The 24,728-nt window shown below is 38.6% G+C and overlaps 2 protein-coding genes across 7 annotated transcripts in view; one reads left to right on the forward strand and one right to left on the reverse strand.

Annotated features, from left to right (window-relative positions):
- Positions 1-917, reverse strand: part of LOC121101560 (basic proline-rich protein-like) — a 15,346-nt gene extending 14,429 nt beyond the window's left edge. The window contains exon 1 of the mRNA XM_040625506.1: positions 182-917. Within this exon, the coding sequence (XP_040481440.1) occupies positions 182-917 (736 nt within the window). The remainder of the gene's footprint in view (positions 1-181) is intronic.
- Positions 1-24,728, forward strand: part of GUCY1A1 (guanylate cyclase 1 soluble subunit alpha 1) — a 68,287-nt gene that overhangs the window by 2,389 nt on the left and 41,170 nt on the right. Inside the window, exons 1-2 of one of the 6 annotated variants that reach the window (XM_040626387.1) lie at positions 45-151; positions 299-372. The exons of 2 other annotated variants lie outside the window; for them this stretch is intronic. The gene's annotated coding sequence lies outside the window, so the exon portion shown is untranslated. 3 more of the 6 variants (XM_040626386.1, XM_040626385.1, XM_008685530.2) reach the window with 3 other exon arrangements.

Consider the following 24,728-nt stretch of genomic DNA (forward strand, 5'->3'; position numbering starts at 1 on the left):
AGAGAGAGAGAGAGAGAGAGAGAGAGAGAGAGAGAGAGAGAGAGATACAGAGACAGGGAGGGACCACAGCCAGAGCTGATAGAGTATTTGGGAGCAGAGCGGGGAATGAGGTTTGCGAGGCACGTCGCGTCCCGCCCTGCCTGTTGAGCAGGTAGGCAGGAGTGAGCCCAAGTGTGAGTACCGCGGTCGCGTGTTTGTTGGATGCACTTGCGCCCGGACTGACAGGTGCGGCTGCAGGGTCCCCTCTCCCGCTCACCCTCTCCTGTCCCTGACGCCCACTCTCTTTCTGCGTTCGCAGTGGGGATTTGCCAGGCGCGCCCAGGAGCAGCCGGCGATCCGGAAACGCAGCCGCGAGGTCTGGCAAGCCACCGGGTAAGTGGTCTCTGCGTGCCCGCGCGGCTCGGGGCTCCCCAGAGAGGCAGTCCCTCTCCCCGGGCCCCTGGCCTGGGCTCATCCCCCTTCCCCTCCCTGGGAAGACTTCCGCGCGCTCCCAGCTGCTCAGCCCCTGGGGGCCCGGGGCCGGGTTCCCACGCTGGGGAGGAGCGAGGGAGCAAAGGAGACGGCGCCCGGGGGCCCGGCTCAGGGCCCGGGGGAGCTGCGGGGCCCGAGGGAAGAGGACTGACGGGGGTGGGCGCCGGGCCGCGCAGCGCCAGCGGCGGCGCTCGGAGAGCCGGGGCGTGAGAACGCGCGGGGCGCGCTGGGGCAGCTGCTCTCCCACGGCCAGGGCGCCGGGGCCGCGGGCTCACGCGAGGGCCAGCTGCGGCAGCAAAGGGCCGCCGGGACCTTAGAGCCGGCCGGCGCTCGAGGCCGCGCCCCGGCTTTACCGCAACTTCACCCCGCCGGCTGCTGGGTGGGCGAGCCGTTCGCCCTTGGGGAAAGCAAACAGCTACGGTCGCCCGATTGCTTAGAAAAAGCATCCAGCAAACTTCCAGCGGGGCTGCTCGGGGCTGGACGGAAGAGTAAGTGTGTGTGTGTGTGTGTGTGTGTGTGTGTGTGTATGCACGCGCGCGGTCTAATTTGGCAGTCCAATTTTCTGCTTGCATTACTACTGCAGCACTTGGGGAAATGGTGAGCAGGGGATCACAACCGTCTCTGCGCGTCGGGTCCGTGCCTGCAGCCTGTCCTTGCTGAGCCGAGCAGCCTCACAGTGGCGTTTGTGTGAGGGGCTGCAGGCATCGTGGTCATGTGATTTCAGGCTATGGATTTCGTGCGTCTTTCTTTTGCTCACTTATTTCCTACGGTTCTTCGTTTTGCACTCGATGAACAGTTTGTATCTTCTGAAGTAATGCAGGTTGAACCTCTCCCTTAATGGTAACGGGTCAGAGGCACCTGGTTTCCAACATACTGAAAACCCGTCTGAGTTTTAAATACAACAGGCCATAGTGTGTGTGTGTGTGTGTGTGTGTGTGTGTGTGTGCATTTCTTATGTATCAATAGTGATTTTTCAGGGTCAGTCTTCCGATGGTGATATCATTAAATGTCTACCTACTTACTTGAAGTAGTCTTAGTGGGAAAATCATTAACGCTCTGGGTTACATACATAAACGTTGAAGCACTTAATGATCGAGATTTTTAGATCTTGGTTCATAGTGTGGAAGTAATCTGTTGCCTTTCCTAAAATGGCTATATTTCTCTTCAGGAGTGGTCACATCAAGTGCTCTACTATGAAGAGTGGTAAAAAGTCAGTAACAATAAAAATATAACAACAATATGAAAATCTAAAATTCCAAACCAAACTTTAATTTGGCAAAAAACTGTATACGCTTTATTACTCTTTGAGCGAGATTGTGTAGTCTGTGTTCTGTTAAGTTCTTACACAGCTGAGTCTGTAGATGTCCTTCAAGGAGTCGTGAAGCCCCGGATATTGTATTTAAACATTTGAGTTGCTGCATTTTTGGGTTGATAGTCCAGAGTCCTCAGATATCTACAAGGATGTTACATTTACAAGATAGAGATAGAAAATAGAAAAATAGCCACGAAGTTAAAATATATAAGGTTTACTTTTTCTTGTCCAAACAGTAGGCTTTCTACATAAAGCCTGCAGACATAAAATGGCTGGAAATATTCTAGAATAACTCATGTTACGATAATTAAACATTTCATGTAAGATAGGCCCACTTGTATGTTTTTAAATGTGTCAGGAAACTTGGTAGGTAAACTTTATGTAGTAGAAATTTGTGATGAATAGATAGGTATATTCTGTTTCTTCCTGTACTGTAAGATCTCTTTCTAGTATGACGCAGAAAATAAAAATTATATTTTTCTCTATTTGAACCCCAACAGAAATATAAAGTACTTAAACTTGCTGTGGTGTTTCGAAGTGTAGGAATATAAATAATCCCTTAAAGGCCCTGTTTTTAGATGTCCAGGTATAATTTATGTAAGATAGTTTTCTGTCATTTAGAGAATGCAGGAGAAAATGTAAAGGTATTTGACTTATATTTGGTAGCACCAATGGAAAAAGAAATGTGGGAAGCTTCGTAAGCCTTAGTCCTTATATTTCTTATAACTATGGTTTATGAAACAATCTTATTTTAAGGCATTATATTGAAAAACTTTTAACATTGCACTAAAAATTAAAGAAGTGATAACTAAAATTAAATTACTTCTATTATGAATACGTCAATAAAATATTCCCATGCCTAAATGTCAACCGTTGTGTCATAGATACTTTTCAAACAAAAAGACTTAAATCTTTAGTTAATACCAGGTTTGTTTGGTGTTTTTTATAAATTAAGATTAGATAACCTTGAATTTTGTCAAAAAGCATATCAGGGAAATTAAATCCTGTATTTATATTTGTAGATTACATTTGCTAACAATTAATAATGACTGTAGGGGGGAGAATATTGATTTTTAAAATAGTATCAGTACCCAAAAAATCTCTAGTTCAAAATCAAATGAGCCTTAAGAATTAATTTCTCCAGGTAAGGAGAAGTAGAAAGCTAAACCAGTATTTGAATAAACCAAAAAGTATGTTACTGAAGGGAAAATTTTTTGGAGGAAATTACTTATTGAGAATATTTTCTATTTGTCAGATTTGCCAGGAAGTAGCTTAGCTTTTTTTTTTTTTTTTTTTTTTGCTGGGATACATAACTTTTATGGCACTGATTTTTATATCATTTAATTATAGATATTCACCCAAGCTACTTTTCTTAAATACTACTAATTACTTTTCTGCGTATTTGTAGAAAGAGATATTTTTCTTCGTAAAATATCAATATAAATTACTTATTAGGTGCCTATGTGATAGTTTTGAGTATTTCTACCTTGACCCGATACAAGAAGAGTTTTTGACAATTTTTAGGTCTTTATGTGAACAAATTTGGTTGTCCATAGACGAGTTGACTTATTTGGAGTTGTAATAATGTTCTGGCTATCCTGAATCACATTTGCTTATTTTTATTTCCCTCAAACAATTTAGAAGTGTCTGACCTATTTCATATTTTTTTCTCTCTTCTGGGTTCGGGCCAACAGATTTTATCTTCTTCTAGTCATGAGGGTTATAGAGTAGGAATAGAATTATTTGCAAGGAGTGAAGAGCTTTAGGTAAGCTCCCTCCTCAGCCTACAGGAGGAAAGAATGGTTACCTTATAAAACTTGAGGGTCTCTGGGGCATGATTACCCCTTGGGATAAAAATGTGATATTCACTGCTTGTAATTACTCATATCACTTACCCGAAATGCTTTATGGCAATTAATACTTGTTTTATAATACGAACCCTCCCTTTCAGAAATCAAAGGCAACTCAATTTAATTAACTTACATACCACCACCTCCTCCTCCCCACAGTAGGAATTAGCAAGAAGCCAACAGAAGACAATGGCTTCGGGAGTGAACACCCTGGGGAAAGGAAGTTGGGCAGACCAAAAGAAACTTATTAATCCTGAATTTTTTTCCAGGTCTGACCTATCTACACGTCTCCTTTTTCTATGTGGCATTATATTAGAAATACCTGTAAATATGTCTATATTGCCTACCAAACTCAGATCTCTTTCGGGATACTCATCACTGGATCCCTAGTGCCTGGCACATAGTAGATGTCTAATGAGATTAATTGTGTTGTCTCTAATTCTTGAATTAAGGCTTTTTAATGCCTTGATGCTACACAGTATTCAGTTCAAGAATACAGTTTTTTAAAGAGATAGTTGTTTTGCACTGACGCTCCATGGAATATTATGGTCTTGATCACCGAGAGACACTGCTGTGCTCTTCTCTCATGTGGCTTTCAGCCTGTTCAGAACTGCTTGTAAACTGTTATTTCTTTCACCATCGTCCAATTACCTTTTGTTTTTTTAAATTTACATCTTTCACTTGTGTTACCCTGTCCCCAGTACCAGTGCTTTTTGACCTCCCGAACATTCTACTTTCCTTGGGAATCTAAAATAATGGAGGTTTTTCATCAGCTCTCATTGTTCAGGGCTTCATTCAACATCTACGGATCCGGCTTTCACAGGACCCTACCGAACCTGCTCGACCTCCCTCTGGGAGTCTCATCACTCAGGATGGCCCCTGCTGAATGAAAAGCTAAGAATTTCATATTCTTAACCTCCTAACCTTCCACTAATTCCACTCACTCATCACTACCCAACACCCTTCTCTTCCGTTACTGTTCGTTGGCCACCCCCACCTTTCTCATATTTTCCTCTCTTCACTTACCACACTCATCTTGAACAGCAATGTCAGCTCTGCTTCAGACTTCAGATCTCTTGCCACTAGACCTGCCAGAATCTGATTCCCTCTAACTTCAGCTTAAGAGATGGTTAACAGTGCTAGGAAGTTATTTTATTCTGTCTTGGATAATTTCATATCAAATTCTCCATAGTACTTGTTCCAGATTTTTCCAGGTTTTCCAATCTGCCCACATTAGCCTTACTCTTTTCATTCTTAGCAGATGACCTTATTTCCATATTCACAGAGACTATTAAGATCAATTTAGGCAAATCATTTCTCAAGATTCATCTGGAACTTAGGAGGCATTTCTTTACTTAACCCGTCCTGAGCATAAGAACTCTTTTCTTATATTGAACTATTTATCTCCATAATATTCGTATGCTGATTATTACCTCTTAGAGTACTTACACAAAATGCTTTTATATATGACTACTCTTGTGTCTCTACTGGTACTATCCAGTTCCTTCACCTCATCCTTAATTGACATGCCTTGAAAGTCTCATTATCATCAGGGTATTTCTCTTTTGGATGCACTCCTGTTTTTCTTAAAGTGTGGTCCCTGGAGCTGAATATCAATGAATGGACTGGTATCATTGAATATATCTGGTTACGTCCCCTGGATACCGTATAGTAAATCACCCTAAAATCTAATCTGTCTTTCCCCCACTTTTTTTGCATCCACACTACACTGTTTAATTATGCATCTTTTTATCCATACTCTTCTGCAGATATACTTCTCCCCAGTTGTACATGTGAGTTGGGACTTTTAAAAATACTTACTGCAATTTAATTTAATCTCTACATTTAGTCTGTAGTTTCAGAAGGTCAAGGTATTTTTGGATTCTAATTCCTTGATAAAGTTTAGCCATTCTTTCCCAATTTGATGGCATTAATAGATTTGATTAGGATACAATTAAGATCTTCATCTAAGTAACTGTAAAAAGTTGAACTGGAAGGACATCTGGTACGATCCTAGATCCTAGACACCTTCTTCTTGCTTTACATCAGTCTATGAATTAGTAGTCCTCTTTATGCGGATATCCAACCAATTATATCATCAATTAACTCTCTTTCTTTGGAGTTGACATTCCTTTGTGTGGCCCAGGAGTATACTGTGACAGACTTGGGCAAAGGCCTTGGGAAAATGCATTTCCACTTTCTGCAGAATAGATACCAAGTTATTATTTTTATATAATGCTATGTTCCCTGCCACCCTTCACTAGCTTGTAGGTAACAGCACCTCACATTTTGAATACTCACATACCATAGTTTTACAGTTCTCTTGGGAATCATGCCTGAAATGAACGTCAAGCCCTCTAGGCTAGAGTTGGTGGAATCACCTTCTCTATTTTGAAAACTGAGACAATGGCTGGATTCTTCCTTCTCTTTCAACCCTTCTCCCCACTGTAATATTTTTAAAGATGATTTTAGCTATCCCCTTATTTCATCCGCAAATGCTTTCAGTTCTTTGTAACGCGGTTTCTTCACATGAATGGATTTAAACTCATTTGGAATATTTAATACCATTTTATACCTTGGGCTTTAAATTTGTTATTTTGATTTTGGTCTTAGTTTTGCCAGCACGAATATTATTTTCTTGAGGAACGGAGATGAAACAAAACAACGAGTAGTTCTGCTTGACCAGTCCTGTGCCATCATTTGAATTTCCTCACATCCCCGGCAAGCCGTTCAACTCTTCCTATACCCAATATAAATGCCATTATCTCCACTTTACCGGAAAGATAAATTAGAATTAAAAGAACTTTTTTTTGAATTTGTAATTTTTGAAACCTTCAGCCTATTTTATATTTTATGACATTCCTCTCAGAGGCTGTCGCTTTTTTGTACTTCTTGCAACAAGGTTTGTTATGGGTTATGTTCGTCACTGAGCGACATACACGCACAGTTTATGACCCAGCCCCTGACTTGAGGGAATTTAAAGTCTGCATGTAGAGTTAACGGAACCCAGAAATAGTCTCAGAATTACACACGATGAGCTTAGTATTAGTGGTGCCTTTCTAGTAAGGTCTGAAGAACTTAGAGGAGAGAGCTTTGCAGAATGGAAATACTGAAGGCTCGCTAGAGAAGATCTGGCTCTGAATTGAGATTTTAAAAGAGGACTGATGTGGGACTTTGCGGGACCTGTAGGATTTAAATTTAGAGAAGAGTGGGAAGGGTGTTCTGGGCAGAGAATAGGAAAGGCGCAGAGCAGAGAGCAGGTGAGTGGGCAGAGCGTGGGGTGTGCGTGTGTGCGTCCACGTGCGTGCATGTCCGTGAGGAACCAGAGTATGAGGGAGAAGGGGTAACGGCAGGTCTTCTCAAGCACACCTTTGAAGTATTCCTTTCTGGAACATTCTGTTATCTCTCCCTCCGTTTCTAGATTTCTTTTCCCTTTGCTCGGTTTTCCCGAGGCCCATACCTACTCAAACTTTTAATCTCAAACTGGGCTGTACTTCTCAGAAACTTTCCCTGACCTTCCCAGCCTGAGTTAAGTGCTTTGTTATGTTTTCCTTCAATGCCCTGTGCTTCCCCATCATATTATTATACTTCCCCATAATTGCCTGCTGAGTTGTCTGCTTTCACCAGTACACTCCTCGGTGGCAGGAGGTACCATTTCTGTCTAGTTCTCATTTTATTCACAGACACCCAGTAGAAGTGTCCCATGGATCGTAAGCACTCAGTAAAAATGTGTGATATGATACAGGCCTGCTGGAGTGATGAGGCTACGTTGGGGCGTATTTATAAAAAGATTTAAGGTAAAGAGAGGTTAGATTACAAAAGACCAGGATGCCAGGCTGAGTTTTTGCTTTATTAGGTAATGTAGAACTACCTTGTTTTTTGAGTTTGGGGACAGGATACGGCACATGCATGACTTTTAATTTGACCTTCGTAAATCAATTCAAACTATTCAAAATTTGATATGCTTTTCTAGATTTAACGAGGAAATTATTTGGCTCCTTACCTTGGAAAAGGTGTTTCCATCTGTGAGGTTGAGAGGCCCCTATAATTCTAATGCCATTCGTTTCATTAGAGAAGTTTTGTTGTTTTACTAGTCTAAGTTTATTTGTAGGATATTGAAGTTATTAGCTGCTGATTGTTCTCAATTTTCAATGATTTTGCCGCTTCAGATACTCTCTAAGTAGTTAAACGTTATGTGGTTTATATATGTTCCATTGGTATGTGGTTTATATATGTTCCACTGGTATAACATAAACTTTTAAGTCGTATATTTGTGAGCATAAAATTTAATGAAGATATAGCACAGTAGGTGGAGTATTTGGGGGATTACAACTGTAACATGGAAGAGATTTGGATAAACACATTAACATTGTCAGTACTTGATAGGTCAGTATTTGAAACAAGATATTCTTACAGTGGATTAGTATTCATTTGTAAATGTGATTAGGAAAAGACACTTTTCCCAGTGAACACTCTTTGGGTAAAATTCCATTTTTTAAGTGTTTTAAAATATTTGCCATTGTTAATTGTAAGTAACATTCCTCTTTGTTCACCAAATAACAATTTAATACACCCTGCATCTATTTCTGGTTCTTTTCTCTAGTGATTGGCTTAGAGTAATTCTTAAGCTTGTGTTGTGTTGTCTTATGCTTAAAAAATCAGTGGTGGTATATAGGAGAGCTCGATATTTCTTGAGAGTCTGTTCCTTAGGTAGATAGCAAATTATCTGAACTGAATTTGCCAGCTTTCCCCATCTCCTCTTTCTCTGCCACTCTTTGAAGTTATAAGAATTTATCCTAATTTAGACTGGGTTACCACCACCCGCTACTCACCTGATGGCTTGGCCAAGGGCAAGAAGGTTTTTGAAGGGTATCATAAGTCCATCTACCATAAAAGTTTTTCTTCCACCAGTCCTCTCCTAGGGACCACTCCTTTGGATTAATGTAGGCCTTTGGATTTTATCTCTAGGAGCCCCTGGAATAACTGTTTTACTTGGAAGAAGAGCATAACCTTGTTTGCCCAATAGCAAAAGTCACATTTATTATGTTGCCTTCTACCTTCAAGCAAAAGTGTGGTTTTTTGGACCGTAGACCTTTAAATGTAAGAGAAAAAGAAAACTGAAAGACCTAGCATGTAGGGCATAAATGAGAAAGGTAGATACAAGTAGGGTCCATTGGGTGACAATATAGTGTTCAAACAGGAAGAGGAAGGTTAAAAAAAGTTCAAGGTCCTGAAAAGAGTTCTTTCTTCACACTTTTGTTCCCTATCCTGAGGGTGGTTAGAACACTTTCTTCACCTGCATGTTGTGGCCTTGATTATCTATCTAAATCAAACCAGAGTAACATCAGTTTAGTTATGTTTAGCTTAATATTGAATCTGTTTCGGTACATAGTGGAAATTGGTAGCTGTAGGTTGTCATAGTCTTTTTTTACCATTTTAAGGGGTGTGGAGATCATGCGGTGTTCATAATTTCAAAGAGTCTGCCAGCTTTATTTTACTGTCTAACTCTGCTGGTCAATGTCTTGGTTATTCTCTTACTTGAGTTCTGTGTTATGGACATATTGTCTTTACTGTAATTGGTCACCAAGCTCTTTTTTGTTTGTTTGTTTCTGTCATTGTCTTTTGCACATCTTTTTCTACTCCTTGGAATACCTTTCTTGTTTTCTATGCCTTGTTATTTCTTACTTATTCTAGAAGATTCAGCTGAAGTCTTTTTTCGAGGAAGCATTTACCAGTGTACTGTGTTGGGTTTAGATGCAGATTTTCTGTCTTCCCATCACATGTCATGAGAGATCACATTTTAACTGAATCATGTGCTTTAAGTCTGTCCACACCCCATTCCCTACATGAAACATTCCTTAAGGGTCTAGTGTTGGTTTGTTTTATTTCTTTTTGTTTTGGGTTTCTGAAACCTCGTCTGTTAGAAATTAGTCATAGATGCTTAATAAATATTTCTGGGATATATGAACAAATGAATGAATGATTGGATGAATGGATAAATGGAGGAATTCAGGTAGAAGAAAGAGGGAAGATTTTAAGGGAAGATTAGGTAGAGTAATTATAAAGAAAGGTCCTGGAGAAAGCATGTTGTGATGGAGTCCAGAGCAGTATATAGACTTTAAAGAGGAAGTACATTGTCTTGTCCAACATCAGAGAGAAGGATACATGGGTGGATACAAAATTAGTGTGACATTAAGATAAATGCTGTGGAAAAGCAAAGTGGTGTTACCCAAATGATTTGTGAGATATAAACCTGAAGTGTATTATCTGTAAGCATTAACTGTGCATTTGGCAAAAGAACCCACAATTATTACATAATAGTTTGAAATAAAAAGTAATCTTTTTTTTTAAGATTTCATTTATTTATTTTTGTGAGAGAGAGAGAGAGAGAGAGAGTGAGTGCAACGCAAGCCAAGCCAGAAAGGTGGGGAGGGGCAGAGGGAGAATCAGGCTCCCCACTGAGCAGGGAGCCCGATGCAGGACTTAATCCCAGGACCCTGGGATTATGACCTGAGCTGAAGGCAGAAGTTTAACCCACTGAGCCACCCAGGCGCCCCCTTTTCTTCTTTTTTTAAAGACTTTATCTATCTATCTACCTAGTTATTTATTTATTTTAGAGAAAGTAAAAGAGGGTGAGTGGGGGGAGGGACAGCGGGAGAGGGAAAGAGAATCTTAAGCAGGCTCCCTGAGCATGAGACCAACGCAGGACTCTATCCCAGGACCCTGAGATCATGACCTGAGTGAAAATCAAGTCTGGGCACTTAACCAACTGAGCCACCCAGGCACCCCAAAAGTAATATTTTTTTTTAACATTTAAGAAATTCAAGTTCTTTTGGTTGAAGTATATGAAAAAATTCCAGCCTTACACTGATACACAGTTGAAAAGGGAGGAGTGATTTAATAGTGTTTTCAGATAATTATAGATTTTTTGGGTATAAAAATTTCAAAAATTGAAACATGATCATAACTTAAAGGTTACTTGCAATATGGGACATGAAACCATTAAAATCTATGTTCTGTGAATGGTTCCTTATTACTGCGTGCTTTTGTAACACCATGGTCATTGGAAAATACTGGTTCGTTGAGCTTTGCCAGGGTTAACAAACGTTGATACATTTTACATTTTATCGTATAGTATCAAAACATCACATTCATCAATATCACCATGGATCTCATCCGGAAAAATTTTTAGTATTGCGAAGCTGTCGAATTCACCATGGCAGATGTAGAAGGTATACCTGTGGTGTGGTGTGATGGCTGAGAAGGTCTTCCAGTCTCATCTTTTCAAGCCAAGAATCCATTGATAAGTATATGAAAAATACAAATAAATTTTCCTTTCAATTGGAATAAATATTACTAAATTCTAACATAGCAGCTTAAGTGAAAATTTGCAGTTTAGAAAACTTAACATAATTTAATATTACTGCAAAACAGCAAAATGTAGTCATTTTTTGTGTTTACATGAACGTGTAAGAAAAACTGAGGAATTCCAAAATAATGATTTATTGAACAATGATGAGGTTACAGAGATAATAGCGATTTTAACCAGTGATTTCTGGGAAGGGCACAACAGAAGTTCTGAGAATAAACTGAGTTAATCTGTGAAAATACATTGACACACTTAATCTACTGCCATAGAAAGTTCTATGCGTGCACACATTCTATTAGCTGATAAAATAAGGACATTATTAGATGTCGTATAGCTTCTGGAAAGCTGCACTCAATACCTTTGAGAGAATGAGAGTGAAGAGAGCATCTCCTATCTCAGTAATGTTATGAAAATAGTTGTGATGTTGCATATCCTTCAAAGGGCCTCAGGGCATCCCCAAGGATTTGCAAATGACACTTTGAGAACTACTGCTTTAGGTCAACCGAGCCTGGAACAATGTAACACATACACGTGCTAGAATAATTTTATACCTAATTTCAAAAACTAGGAGTCAACATTTATTAAGCACATATCATATTCCAAGCATTGTTAAAACTGAGTTAAAATTAAAGCTTTATTGAGCCCTTTGAGAAATGTTCAACCTTATCGCTTAATGTACAAATGAGGAAAGGGAGTCAAGAGCAGAAAAGTAACTTGCCTTAGTGTCATACCTTCTGTTAGTGGTGGAACCAGTGTTTGTAGCTAGGCAGCGTCCATCCTCTTAAATACCATGTTTTACCACCTTTCCTGGCTATAGAAAAGCTTTATCGTGCTTTCTAAATGATTTTGCATATGATCAATAGCATATTTGCTTACACAGTAGTCAACTTAGACTCTAGAGTTAGGTTTCAAAGACCTGTGAACTTCCAAATTAGATGCATGAAATAAGAAGGCATTTGAAAGACTTTTGATAGAAATTCAGTTAAATTAAAATACAATATCTTTAAATTTCCCACCAGTCTAAAGTTGTTATGATTGTAATGTTTAGGTAACTCTTTTCTTCCTATGTATTAACTCTTTAAGAATATTTTGTTGGATATATATGATTTAAGGGAAACAGATTTGTTTCCTTTCTTCAGTCCTTAAATTTTTTTGTTTCATTATTTGCTAATTTCCATGATTCTTGGCTGGTTTTTTTTTTCTTTTTATCTTTTAATTTGAGAATTTTGGTGACTAAATGCTTAGATGTGATTTTCTTTGTATTTATCATGCATGGGGATTTGCTGAACTTCTTGGATCTGTGAGTTAATGCTATTATCATATATGGACTAGTCCCAGCCATTTCAAATATATCTTCTTCCTACATCCCTCTCTCTTCTCCCCCCCACCCCGGGGACTCTAAATACATGGACATTAGACCTTGTGGTATTGTTCCATAGATTTCAAGTGGTGATGGTGGTGGTGGTGGTGGTGGTGGTGGTGGTGGTGGTGTTGTTGTTGTTGTTGTTGTTGTTGTTGTTGTTCTTCTTCTTCTTCTTCTTCTTCTTCTTCTTCTTCTTCTTCTTCTTCTTCTTCTTCTCCTCCTTTCTTCTTTTTCTTCTTTTTTGATGTGTATTCTCTTTGTGATTCTGTTGGGGTTGTTTCTATTAACCTGACTTCAAGTTCACTGATCCTTTCCTCTGATGTTAAGCCAGTTAAATGGAATTCTTTATTGCTGGTATTGTGCTTTTCATTTTTAGCATTTCCAATTGTTTCATTTTCTTTGCTTGCCATTTCTCAGTGGATACTGTATTTACACATGCACACATATATATTAAGCTGCAAGTATGGAAGACTGAGTCAATATAAATTGTGGGACATCGCTGAGTTCTAATCTATCTTTCAGCAGTTAAAAGGTTGATAAACATTTAACCAGCTTTTCTTGACCCCTGCCTGGGGGAGATTCTGTCACCTTCCACCACTTCATCTGGGATGAAAATAGCCATGAGTCTCATCCCTTCCAAGGCCTGTAATTTTTAAAATTTATTTTGGAATCTATTTCATTTAGGTTTCTTTGAGTTCTCCACTGAGTTGTTTTTTTTTTAAAAACAACTTAGACGTTGTGTAACTTATGTACAATAAATCTCACGTATGTAAAATACACAGTTAGATATGATTTGACAGATGTATACACCTGTGAAACCACCACGATCATCAACATAAAAACGATTCCCATCACCCCTTGAAAGTTTTCTTGTGTCTTTTGCCCATCAATTCCCCACTTCTCCTTTGTCCCCCAGGCAATAGTTGATCTGCTTTCTGTACTTACAGATTTATTTGCAGTATCTAGGTTTTATGGGGAAGTAATGTATTCTTATATTGTGGTCTCTTGAATGTGGTTTCATTCACACAGTTTGAAATTTATCTTCCTTGTTGCGTGTATCTGCTGAGTAATAGTCCTTTACGTGTGTAGCTATACAACATCTCTTTTTATTTGTTCCCATGATCAGAGACATTTAAATTTTCTCCAGATGTTGACTATTACAAAACACACACACACACACACACACACACACACACACAAACTGCTGTGAACATTTGCATTCAAGTCTTTGTTTGAAAATATGTGTACCTTTCTTTTTGGGTAAATACTTAGAAATGGAATAGCTGGGTGGTATGAGAAGGCATGTTTAACATTTTAAGAAACCACCAAACTGTTTTACAAAGTAGTTGTTCCTTTTTACATTCCCACCAGCAGCATATAAAAAATTCCAGTTATCCCACATCATCACTAAGTCTTGGCATTGTCAAAGTTTTAAATTTTAGACATTCCAATGGGTTTTTGCCTCATAATTAATATTATTGGACATAGGAAGAGATATTTGTGGGATATTCGTATATATTTTTTAGTGAAATATCTGTTCAGATCTCTTGCCCCTTTTTAATAGAATTGCTTGCTTTCTTATTTAGAGGTAAAATTTATATATTCTGAATTTAATTACTTTGCTGATATATGTGTGGCAAATGTTTTCTCCCAGTGTGTGACTTATCTTTCTGTTTATTTAATGACATCTTTTGAAGAGTAAAAGATTTAAAATTTTGATGAAGTCTAATTTATTATTTTCTTTGATGTTTCATGATTTGTTTTTTCTCTTTAAACATCTTTGCTACGTACAAAGTCACAAAGATTTTCTCCTGTTTTTTTCCTACAAGTATTATTTTAACATCTACATTTATGGCTGTGATCCACGTAGAATACATTTTTGTATGTGGTGTGAAATACGGATCAGTGTTCACTTTGTTCCATATGCATATCCGGTTGTTCCAACATCATTTATTGAAAAACCTTTTTTTTCCCCTCATTGAATTGCCTCGATATGTTGGTTGTAAAATTGAATACACAAATCTGGATCTGTTTTGGGGCTCGCTAGTCCATTGATCTCTATCTTACTCCTTTCAAACCAATATCAAATTCTTTTGATTACTTTATCTTTATAATAATTTTTTTTAAAGATTTTATTTATTTATTTGACAGAGATAGAGACAGCCAGCGAGAGAGGGAACACAGCAGGGGGAGTCGGAGAGGGAGAAGCAGGCTCATAGCAGAGGAGCCTGATGCGGGGCTCGATCCCATAACGCTGGGATCACGCCCTGAGCCGAAGGCAGACGCTTAACCGCTGTGCCACCCAGGCGCCCCTATAATAATTTTTAAATAAGGTGTATCAATCTTTCAGTGTTGTTTTTCATCTTTAGTATTGATTTAGCTATTCTATGTCTTCCGGTAAATCTTAGTATCATTTTTTCAATATTTCCTAAAATGATAGCTAGGATTTTAATTGGGATCGCTTTGAATTTATAGACTAGTTAGGAAAATTTGGTACATTAACAATATTAAGCATGATATACCTCTGCATTTCTTTGGCCTTCCTTATTTTATCTTAGCAGTGTTTGTAGTTTTCAGTGTAGAGGTCTTGCAAACCTTTGGTTAGATTTATTTCTAAGTATTTCATATTATTGATATTATTATATACGGATTTTTGAAAATATTATTTCCCAGTTGTTTACTGTTAGTACAGAAATTGCAACAGATTTTTGTAGATTAACATACAAACATACATACATAGTTGTGTCTGCAACCTTGCTAAATTCATGTCTTAGTTCTTACTGTTACAGGCATGTTTCACTTTATTATGCTTCACAGATACTGTGTTTTTACAAATTGAAAGTTTGTGGCAACCCCGAATCCAGCAAGTCTCCTAGTGCCATTTTTCCAACAGCATTTGCTCACTTTGTGTCTCTATGTCACAATTTGGAATGATCATGGTATTCCAAAGGTTTTCATTTTATATTTGTTATGGTGATCTGTGATCAATGGTTACAACTCACTGAAAGCTCAGATGATGGTTAGCATTTTTTAGCAATAAAGTACTTTTTAGGGGCACCTGGGTAGCTGAGTTGGTTAGGCTGCCGACTCTTGATTTCAGCTCAGATCATGATCTTGGGGTGGTGGATCAGGCCCTGCGTCGGGCTCTGTGCTCAGCAGGGAGTCTGCTTGGGATTCTCTCTCTCCCTCTCCTTCCACCCCTCCTCGCCCCCACCCTCTCGCTTCCTCTCTGTCTCTCAAATAAATAAGTAAATCTTTTTTAAATAAGATACTTTTTAATTAAGATATATACATTTTTTAGACATAATGCTGTTGTACATTTAATATAGTATGGCGTAAACATGACTTCTATTTGCACTGGGAAACCTAAAATTCACTTAACTCACTTTATTGCAATTTTGCTTTATTGCCACTGTTTGGAACTAAACTTGCAATATCTCTGAGATATGCTTACATTTGGTAGATCCCTCGGGAACTCCTGCATGAACAATTATATATACATGCGACAAACAGAGATAGTTTCACTTCTTTCTTTCTAATCTTTGTGTCTTTTATTTCTCTTATTGCAATAATTAGGATCTAACATCAATGGAATTGATTAGGTGTAGTGAGAGGAGGCATCTTTGCCTTATTTCTGATCATAGTAGAAAGTGTTAAGTCTTTAATTTTGGTTATGACTTTTACTGTAGTTTATATAGATGCCCTCTGATAGATTTTTTTTTAAACTATGATTATGTATTTTATCTAGCTAGTTCTCATTCTTGGGGCTGGAGTAGGAGTCTCTTGTGATTTTCTACAATCTAATGGGAAGTGAAGACTCCGTACTTTGACTTTAAGTAACTTGATACAGATGTGGTTAAGTATTTCTATTTATAGAAAACTACCAATATACATAACTAAAGAACAAGAGATTTCCCATTCTCAAAATCCTTCCTTCAAACTTGCTACTTCTCAATGTGATCTGTAATCAATCACACTGTAGTATTTCCTCACCATAACTCCTGCTTCCTTTCACTTTTGCTCTACTATTCTTATTGAAATTTGTCTCATAAAAGCTATAAATGCCTTTTTAATCTAAAAATCAGATATTTTCTCAGTTCTCCTGCTATGGACTGAGTTGTGTTCCCACCCAAATTCATGTTTTGAAGCTCTAAAAATCTCCAACGTATTTGGGGCAGGGGCCTTTGGTAGATAATTGGGCATTAGATGAGGTCATGAAGGTGAGACCCTCATGATGGGATTAGTGCCCCTACAAGGAGAGACAGCAGAGAACTTGCTTTTTCTTTCTTTCTTTTTTTTTTTTTAAAGATTTTATTTATTTATTTGACAGAGATAGAGACAGCCAGCGAGAGAGGGAATACAAGCAGGGGGAGTGGGAGAGGAAGAAGCAGGCTCATAGCGGAGGAGCCTGATGTGAGGCTCGATCCCATAATGCCGGGATCATGCCCTGAGCCGAAGGCAGACGCTTATCGACTGCGCTACCCAGGCACCCCGAGAACTTGCTTTTTCTCTTCTTGCACCATGTTGGAATACAGTGAGAAAGTAGCCATCTACAAGCCAGGAAGAGAGCTTTTACCAAACCCAGCCATGCTGGTACCTGATCTTGAACTTTCAGCTTCGAGAACTGTGAAAAACGAATGTTTACTGTTTAAGCCCCCCAGTCTATAGTATTTTGTTACATTGGCCTGAGCTGACTAATAGACCCCCTTGCCTTCTTCAGACTTGCAAAATATACTTCTTTTTGAACATGTGACCTCTTCTGTTTCCATTCTCATCATAGTTTTCCAATTGCTGCTTCTCCCTCTTAGTCATAACAATCCTTCTCCAACTCTTAAATATGAATATTCCCCCAGAGTAATGAATTTGACTATTTTCTTTCTCTACTTGCAGCCCTTTGACATTAAACAGTTTGAATTAAAGTCAACTTTAAGAGTTTCCTCCGTGTGGAGGACCACACACTCATGTCTCTAATGCTTAATGAAAAATTCCAATTTTCAAGTGTATCACTACCTACATGTCCTGCTAAAAGTTCAAGATCCGTGTGTACAAAATGAAATTCAGTATCCCTTTCTTCAAGCCTACTTCTGTTGCCTCTTTCTATTAATGGCACCATTATCTTTCCAGACAAAACCTCAAAGTCATCTTGTTCCTCAGATCTAGTCATTTGCGACATGATCCAACTTTAATTTTATAATATCTCTAGCACCCATCCTTTCCTGCCCCTTCCCACAGCTTCCTTCACTCCTCACATTCACTTACACTGTCTCCCTCTCTGGCATGAGTTTTTGCTAATGACTTTATGGCCAAACCCTAGTCATTTTCAAAACTGAGCTCAAATTCCATGCATTCCAAGAAGCTATCTCTGATCATCTTGTTGCTGCCACTGCCTAAAAGCAATTTTTCTTATAAACATCATTAATTTTCTGTCTCTACCTATCCTCCACTTTTTATTATAGCCATTTATGAAAATGTGTATCACCCATACTAGACTTTGAAGAAGATTAAAGAAAGGAATAATTTCATCTTTTTCAGAAACTCAGTAACTATTGATTGCATTGTAAGTTCATTTATTAATAACTCATTATAAAACTTTTTTTCAAGAAGAAACATGGTTTGTAGGCTCCAATTCAGCCTTGTTTTACTTCTATTTTATACTTTTTTGCCTGTTTTGTCTTTTATATTCATTATAAAAATAGCCTAATATTAGTATATTAATAAAATATACTAATTCATATTTATTGAATTAATTCATATTTATTGAATACCAAATACTATTGAATACCAAATACTGATGCTGTGCTCAGTGCTTCTGACAAAGCAATGAACTGTAGGAAGCATGTATGGTTGTTTACTTAGCTAATTTCACAGAGAAGTGGGAAAAGGGGCTTCTTTGTCACACTTAAGTAAACTTCATAAATTTCTATCAATAACAAGATTTCTCCCTTCCAAAAAGGGTAAACAATAAATGGGAAAAGAGAAAAGAAATAATAAAAATAAATAAGATGGTGAATACGGAATAATAAAATAGAAAAGAAAAATATAAAGGAAAACATTTTGAAACACTTTTCTTCTCAAATTGTGTGCCATTATATATATTATGTATCTGTGCCTCTACATACACAAGATCCAGTGAAACTAAAATGAAAAGATGGAGTGAATTTGATAATAAGGATTTAAGCTTTCTAACTCTTTCCATGTTTATAACAGATGACTTCAAGCCAGTCATTCTGTCATTTAATTACAGCATAAAATAACTCATTGGAGGGACGCCTGGGTGGCTCAGTCTATTAAGGATCTGCCTTCGGCTCAGGTCATGATCTTGTGGTCCTGGGATCAAGTCCCACATTGGGCTCCTTGCTCAGCGGGGAGCCTGCTTCTCCCTCTGCCTGCTGCTCCCCCCTGCTTGTGCTCTCGCTCTCTCTCTGACAAATAAATAAAGTCTTTAAAAAAATAATTTAAAAAAATAAAATAACCCATTGGAAGTCCAAAATTGAATAAATTGCGATCTACATTGGCTAGTTAAATTAAGTCTGGAAACATACCTACTTTCTTTGTATTTTTTAAAAGGATTTTATGTGTATATTTATTTTAGAGAGAGATAGAGCAGTGAGTAGGGGGGAGGATCTCAAGCAGACTCCATGCTGAGTGAGAAGCCAAAGTGGGGCTTGACATAACAACTCTGAGATCACAACCTGAGCTGAAAATAAGAGTTGGATGCTCAACTGACTGAGCCACCCCCATGCCCCCATACCAACTTTCAATTAAATGACAAAAATTGGATCATGAGTAAGGTTATTTAGAAAATATTTTTAGGGAATTGAAAAAAGACTAATGATAGCTTCTTGAGAAAGTGCAAAAGGTGATGAGAAAATCATGAAAAAGAGTCTGGGGAAATATTGTAGAAACAACAGACAGCCAAAGCAATCTTATGGTATATATTAATATTAATTCATTATTATTATTAATGATGATGTAAGCCTCTGATTGGACTAAGCTAAAGTATTTTTTTGAGCTGAAGTATTTTTAACTCTCAAATTATTAAGAGTGGAACTTGGACTAAAATTAGTGTTAAAAAGAGATGCCTGGGTGGCTCAGTTGGTTAAGCGTCTGCCTTCAGGTCAGGTCATGATCTCAGGGTCCTGGGATCGAGTCCCACGTCCAGCTCCCTGCTCAGCTGGCAGTCTGCTTCTCCCTCTCTCTCTGCAGTTCCCCCTGCTTGTGCTCTCTCTCTCTCTCAAATAAATAAATAAAATCTTTTTAAAAAATTGCTGTCAAAAAAATAAAAATAAATGAAAAATAAAATGACTAAGTGTTAAATTTTTCTCAAAGCAGTCCCTGCAGTTGTTGGAGGTCCACAAAAGGAGGAGAACTTTTCTGCATTTCAGTTGAAGGGGTGATCAGAGAATACTTGATCCTTGAACAATGTGGGGGTTAAGGGCACTGACCCCCTCATGGTTGAAAATTCACATGACCTTTGACCCCCCAAACGTAGCTACTAATAACATACTGTTGACCTGAAGCCTTAGCAATAGCATAAACAGTTAACACCTATTTTGTGTGTCATATGTATTATAGACTGTATTTTTACAGTAACTACGTTAGAGAAAAGGAAATGTTATTAAGAAAATCATAAGGAAAATACATGGACAGTACCATACTGTATTTATTGAAAAACATATCTGTGGATAAGTGGACCAGTGCAGTTCAAATTCGTGTTTTTCAAAGTTCACTTGTATATTGGAGTAAATTCTGGGCTTGTAGTCCATCTGCCAGTTCCCGTCTGACTCTATAGCTCAGTAACTTTGGGGTTTGGTCCAAGTCATTGAAATCTGACTTCTGTTCTGCCATCTGCAAGTAGGAAGGGTTGCAATACATAGTCTCTAATATCTTTTCTAGTTCTAAGCTTCTATTATGTAAATGCCTGTGTCTTTATGTTCACTTCTATGTAGGAGATACTGAAATGGAGAAGAGAAATTTCTTGGGGTTTACTATGAAGAGGACGCTTCCTTTAACTTTTCCCAGTTTGAATCAATTAGATGTAAAAAGGCATTAAAATAATATGGTTGTGGTTTGGGATTTAATGGGAAAGAACTTGGCCTTTCTCAACATGTAACTTTGTGAGTATCCAAATATATACCTGCAAAGGACACGTTCAGAAGCCAAAATTTATTTCTGGTAATGATCTCTTTTAATTTAATCATTATGTAAAAGTTCAGACGGAATGGAATTTGTGTTGGACTCTGCTGCATTTCTTTTGCTGGCCTGGTTCCAGCTCGAGCATCAAGGATCTGTATCCCACTGTTGGTGACAGAAGGTCGTTTTCTGTCTCGTGAATCAGAAGAGCTCTGCTGTTGAACCAAGGACTCAAGAAGGCCCCTGACTACCCATCATGCCTCCGGGCGCTTCCAGAGAAACAACTTTCCTGGGGTCTCCGGGGTGGGATTTTTGGATGAATTGTAAATTGTAGAAGAGGGAGGTCTTTTTGAAAACACCTTTATATACCTTCTCCAGGCATGTTACCCACTGAGCACCTTCATGTGTTCACTATCCCAGAAGCTCTCCATAACCCCTTTGGTTAGAATTTTTTATGGAGGCTGCATTAGGTAGGCACGATTGATGAAATCACCATTAGTGATTAACTCTACCTTCAGTCTTTCTCCTTTCTCCAGAGACCAGGCTGGGATAGAGAATTCCAATCCTCCAATCACATGGTTGGTTCCCCCGGCAACCAAGCCCCATCCTGAAGCTATCCAGGAGCCTTATCACTTTGGAGATTCCTTGGGTTTTAGCAGTCGTGTGCCAGGAAACAACAGGCAGAAGCCAAATATATATTTCTTATTCTGTTACAGCGTGGCTGTGTTCCAATGAAACTTTATTTATGGACACTGAAATCTGAATCTCATATCGTGTACATGTATCATGAAGTATTCTTTGGATTTATTCAACCATTTAGTAACATAAAGACCATTCTTAACTCTAGGGCAGAACAAGAACAGGCAGCAGGTTGGATTTTGCCATTGTTTGCCAACACCTGCTTTAAAAGGCCCCAGAAGGGGTGCCTGGGTGGCTCAGTCAGTTGAGCATCTGAGTCTTGATTTCAGCTCAGGTCATGATCTCAGGGTTGTGAGATTGAGTCCCCCCCATCGGGCTCCACGCTGGTATGGAGCCTGCTTAAGATCCTCTCTGCCCACCCTGCCCACGCCCACTCTTGCACACTCTCTTTCTCTTAAAAACAGGGGGGGAGGGGGGAGGTTCCTGAAAGTCCAGTGTTTTCCTGAGCGGTGGTTTAGTGTTACCTGACTTTCCTAGTCCTGGTCTGGTGTAGGCATCTCCTTCCTGCCTGTGCTGCTACTATTGATATATTTGTTCCTGTTGTTGTTTTTCTCTTTGTTGAGAGAAGGAGCTTACAAGTCTTAAGTTTTCATGGCTTTATAGTTTGGAGCCCTTCTTCTCAAGGATCTTGAGAAAAGTTTCAAGGGCTGGGTTGGAAGACTCATGAGGGTCACTATTGTGTCTTCTGCCAGAATATTCTTTCCAAATATGACAGGTTAAAGCCCAGATAATTCTATTTTCCTCTACCATAGGGTGAATTCTGAGCTAGTCCAGTCACCCCTTTCTTCCCATCAAAGATGAGGCCACTTTGATATCTCCTCTTTGTTAAAATGCTAATTCAAATGTTCCGCAGGTGTGACAGTCAAAACCAGAATCCACTTTACTCTTGTTAGAAACCACAGCACCTCTTATTTCAAACACTCTGGGTAACTTAACTTGATTTCACAAATATCCTAAAATTAACGTGTTAGTTAATCTCTTAAACCTTTCTTTTTTTTTTTTTTTTTTACGATTTTATTTATTTATTTGACAGAGAGAGACAGCGAGAGAGGGCACACAAGCAAGGGGAGTGTGAGAGGGAGAAGCAGGCTTCCTGCCCAGCAGGGAGCCCAATGCGTGGCTCGATGAGGGGCTCTATGCAGGGCTCGATGCAGTGCTCCATGTGGGGCTCAGTCCCAGAACCCTGGGATCATGACCTGAGCTGAAGGCAGACGCTTAACGGCTGAGCCACCCAGGTGCCCCTCTTAAACCTTTCTACAAAATAAGTGTACATTGAGAAGTTAAGTACATAAAAGGGTTAACACTGAATCAATATTGAGAGCAGTTAGCTTATGAAAACAGTGACTGAAGGCAAGATTGTTTGTATAACAATACAAATCATTTGTCAACCTAGCATTCTAGGAAAAGAAAATCAGATACCACAGAATTTCTATTTCAGCTTGTTGTTACAGGATTATTTTTTCAAAAATTTTTTCCACATCGGGAATAATGCGGATTTACGGAAAATAGTATGTACTTCAGTGACGTAGGCTTGCTTGATTTATATTACAGGTTTGGTTTCGTGAGTGGAAAAACAGATTTAAAATCTAGCATAGCCCATCAATTTTTATTCTAATATTTTATTCAAGAAATTTGGCATGTAACTTATTAGCTAATGGAATTATATAAGATAAAACCAAATTAGAATGTTACTCTTCTGGGCTATGCTGTAAACTCTATTACTTGGTAATCCAATAAAAGAAACCATAATTACTGACATAGATAATATTTTCTTGGTATGCATTAATGTTCTTCAAATGGAGACTGTTTTCCAAATTTGTAGAGTTCCAAGCACCTGCTATATATTAGGGTTCCCTTAAAATGGCTTTGATAGGTAATAGGAATGGTGTCGTAGGCATAAAACATGACTGTATCTTTGTGAGGAAATAGAATAAATTTGTCCATCTTTTATTTAGTGCCTTCTTTTAGCACGATTCTCTTGTACAATGCCTTTGCATAGATTTTTTCTAATCCTTCGTACATCCCTGTTTCATCACCATTTTACCATTTTACAGTTGAGGTAACAGAAGCTCAGTGAAATTAAGAAACCTGTCCAGTGTTGCACTATTGCCGAGGAGGGATTGGGATAGTCAACCATTACATGCTGGGCACCAGCTACTTTTCTAAGTGCTTTACATTTATCAATTTGCTTACTTTCACAACACATTTATAAGATAGTCGCTCTTAGCATCCCCGTTTTCCAGATGGAGGAAGCAGAGGTGAAGTTAAGAACTTAACTAAGGTCACAGAGCTGATAGATAGTAGAGGCAAGGAGCAGAGGCAGACCATCTGTGTCACATCGCGGTCACTACTACACTAACTCTATTACCAGAGGGCGCAGCTGTGCATGGGCCCCACCATTTGTGTGAACTGATCTCTCCAATCATGAAGACTCTCTCTTGCTAATCATCTTCAGAGATATAGATATAAATATATAATATCAGACCCTTGAAAAAGTCATCATTGAGCAAGAGGGACAATAAGTGTGTATGTGTATGTCTGCATGTATATGAAATCGAAGACGTGTTTCCAGGTCTTCCTGACCGGCCAAAATTATAAAGAAAAGAAAATGGAGTAGTTCTGATATGAGATGTTCATTAGTTTTATTTTGCCACTTAAATGAAATTCATCAATCAGCCCAATTCTTGAATCATCATGGACTTGTTTTCATTTTAAAAGTTTCATCAGGCTCTATGACCTATGCCATAATGGATTCGGTAGACTCTTCAAGAATGAAACCTTATTGAGTGTTTTTCCTAGGTAGTTAAGTCAGCTTTTCGCCTTACTTGCAAATCTAAATCAAACATTGTTGAGCGTACCGGCATTTCTAAAACAACACCATGTATGTGTTCCTGAAAAACCTTGTATGCTTCAAATAAAAGGGCTTGTGTGCTAAAAATAAAAGGGCTTGTGGGAAGAAAATGTGTTAAGGTGAAACCAGTTGGCACTAGGAGCACCAACAAAAGCAGGAACAATCATAAAAGCTCTACCAGCTTAGGTAAAAAGACCGGTTGCCTTCTAAGGAATTCGAAGGAATCCTGCACTATTGCAATTAACAATAGGCCTGACAGGAGGGGAGAAGGTGAAAGTAGTTTGATGGGCAGGAGCTCTAAGAAAGTGCTGAGCCTGCTGAGCTATGGAGACGAGACAAGAAGAAAATAGAGGAGAACTGTTATAAGTACTTCCAAGAGGGAGGTGTGGTCAAATTGAGCTGCGAGGAAGGAACGCGGGTGGTCGAAGCTGCAGCATAACTGCCGCTTTCTACGGACATTATCTCCCCATCCCGACTGCGTATGAGCCAGTTCACCTCACAGAAATACACAGTATTGTCTGAAAATAGATAAAAAACAAAATGGCTTTTTATGGTGTAAAAAGGAATTCCATTTCCCATTTAACTCCTTTCATACTAATTGTTATGTTTTCAGTAAATATATTTTTAAATGACTAAGTCTCTAAGGAACTATTTGAGTAATAAAACAATGATGGGAATCA

Source organism: Ursus maritimus, unplaced genomic scaffold (genome assembly GCF_017311325.1).
Source record: "Ursus maritimus isolate PB19 unplaced genomic scaffold, ASM1731132v1 scaffold_11, whole genome shotgun sequence".
NCBI classification, from domain to species: Eukaryota; Metazoa; Chordata; class Mammalia; order Carnivora; family Ursidae; genus Ursus; species Ursus maritimus.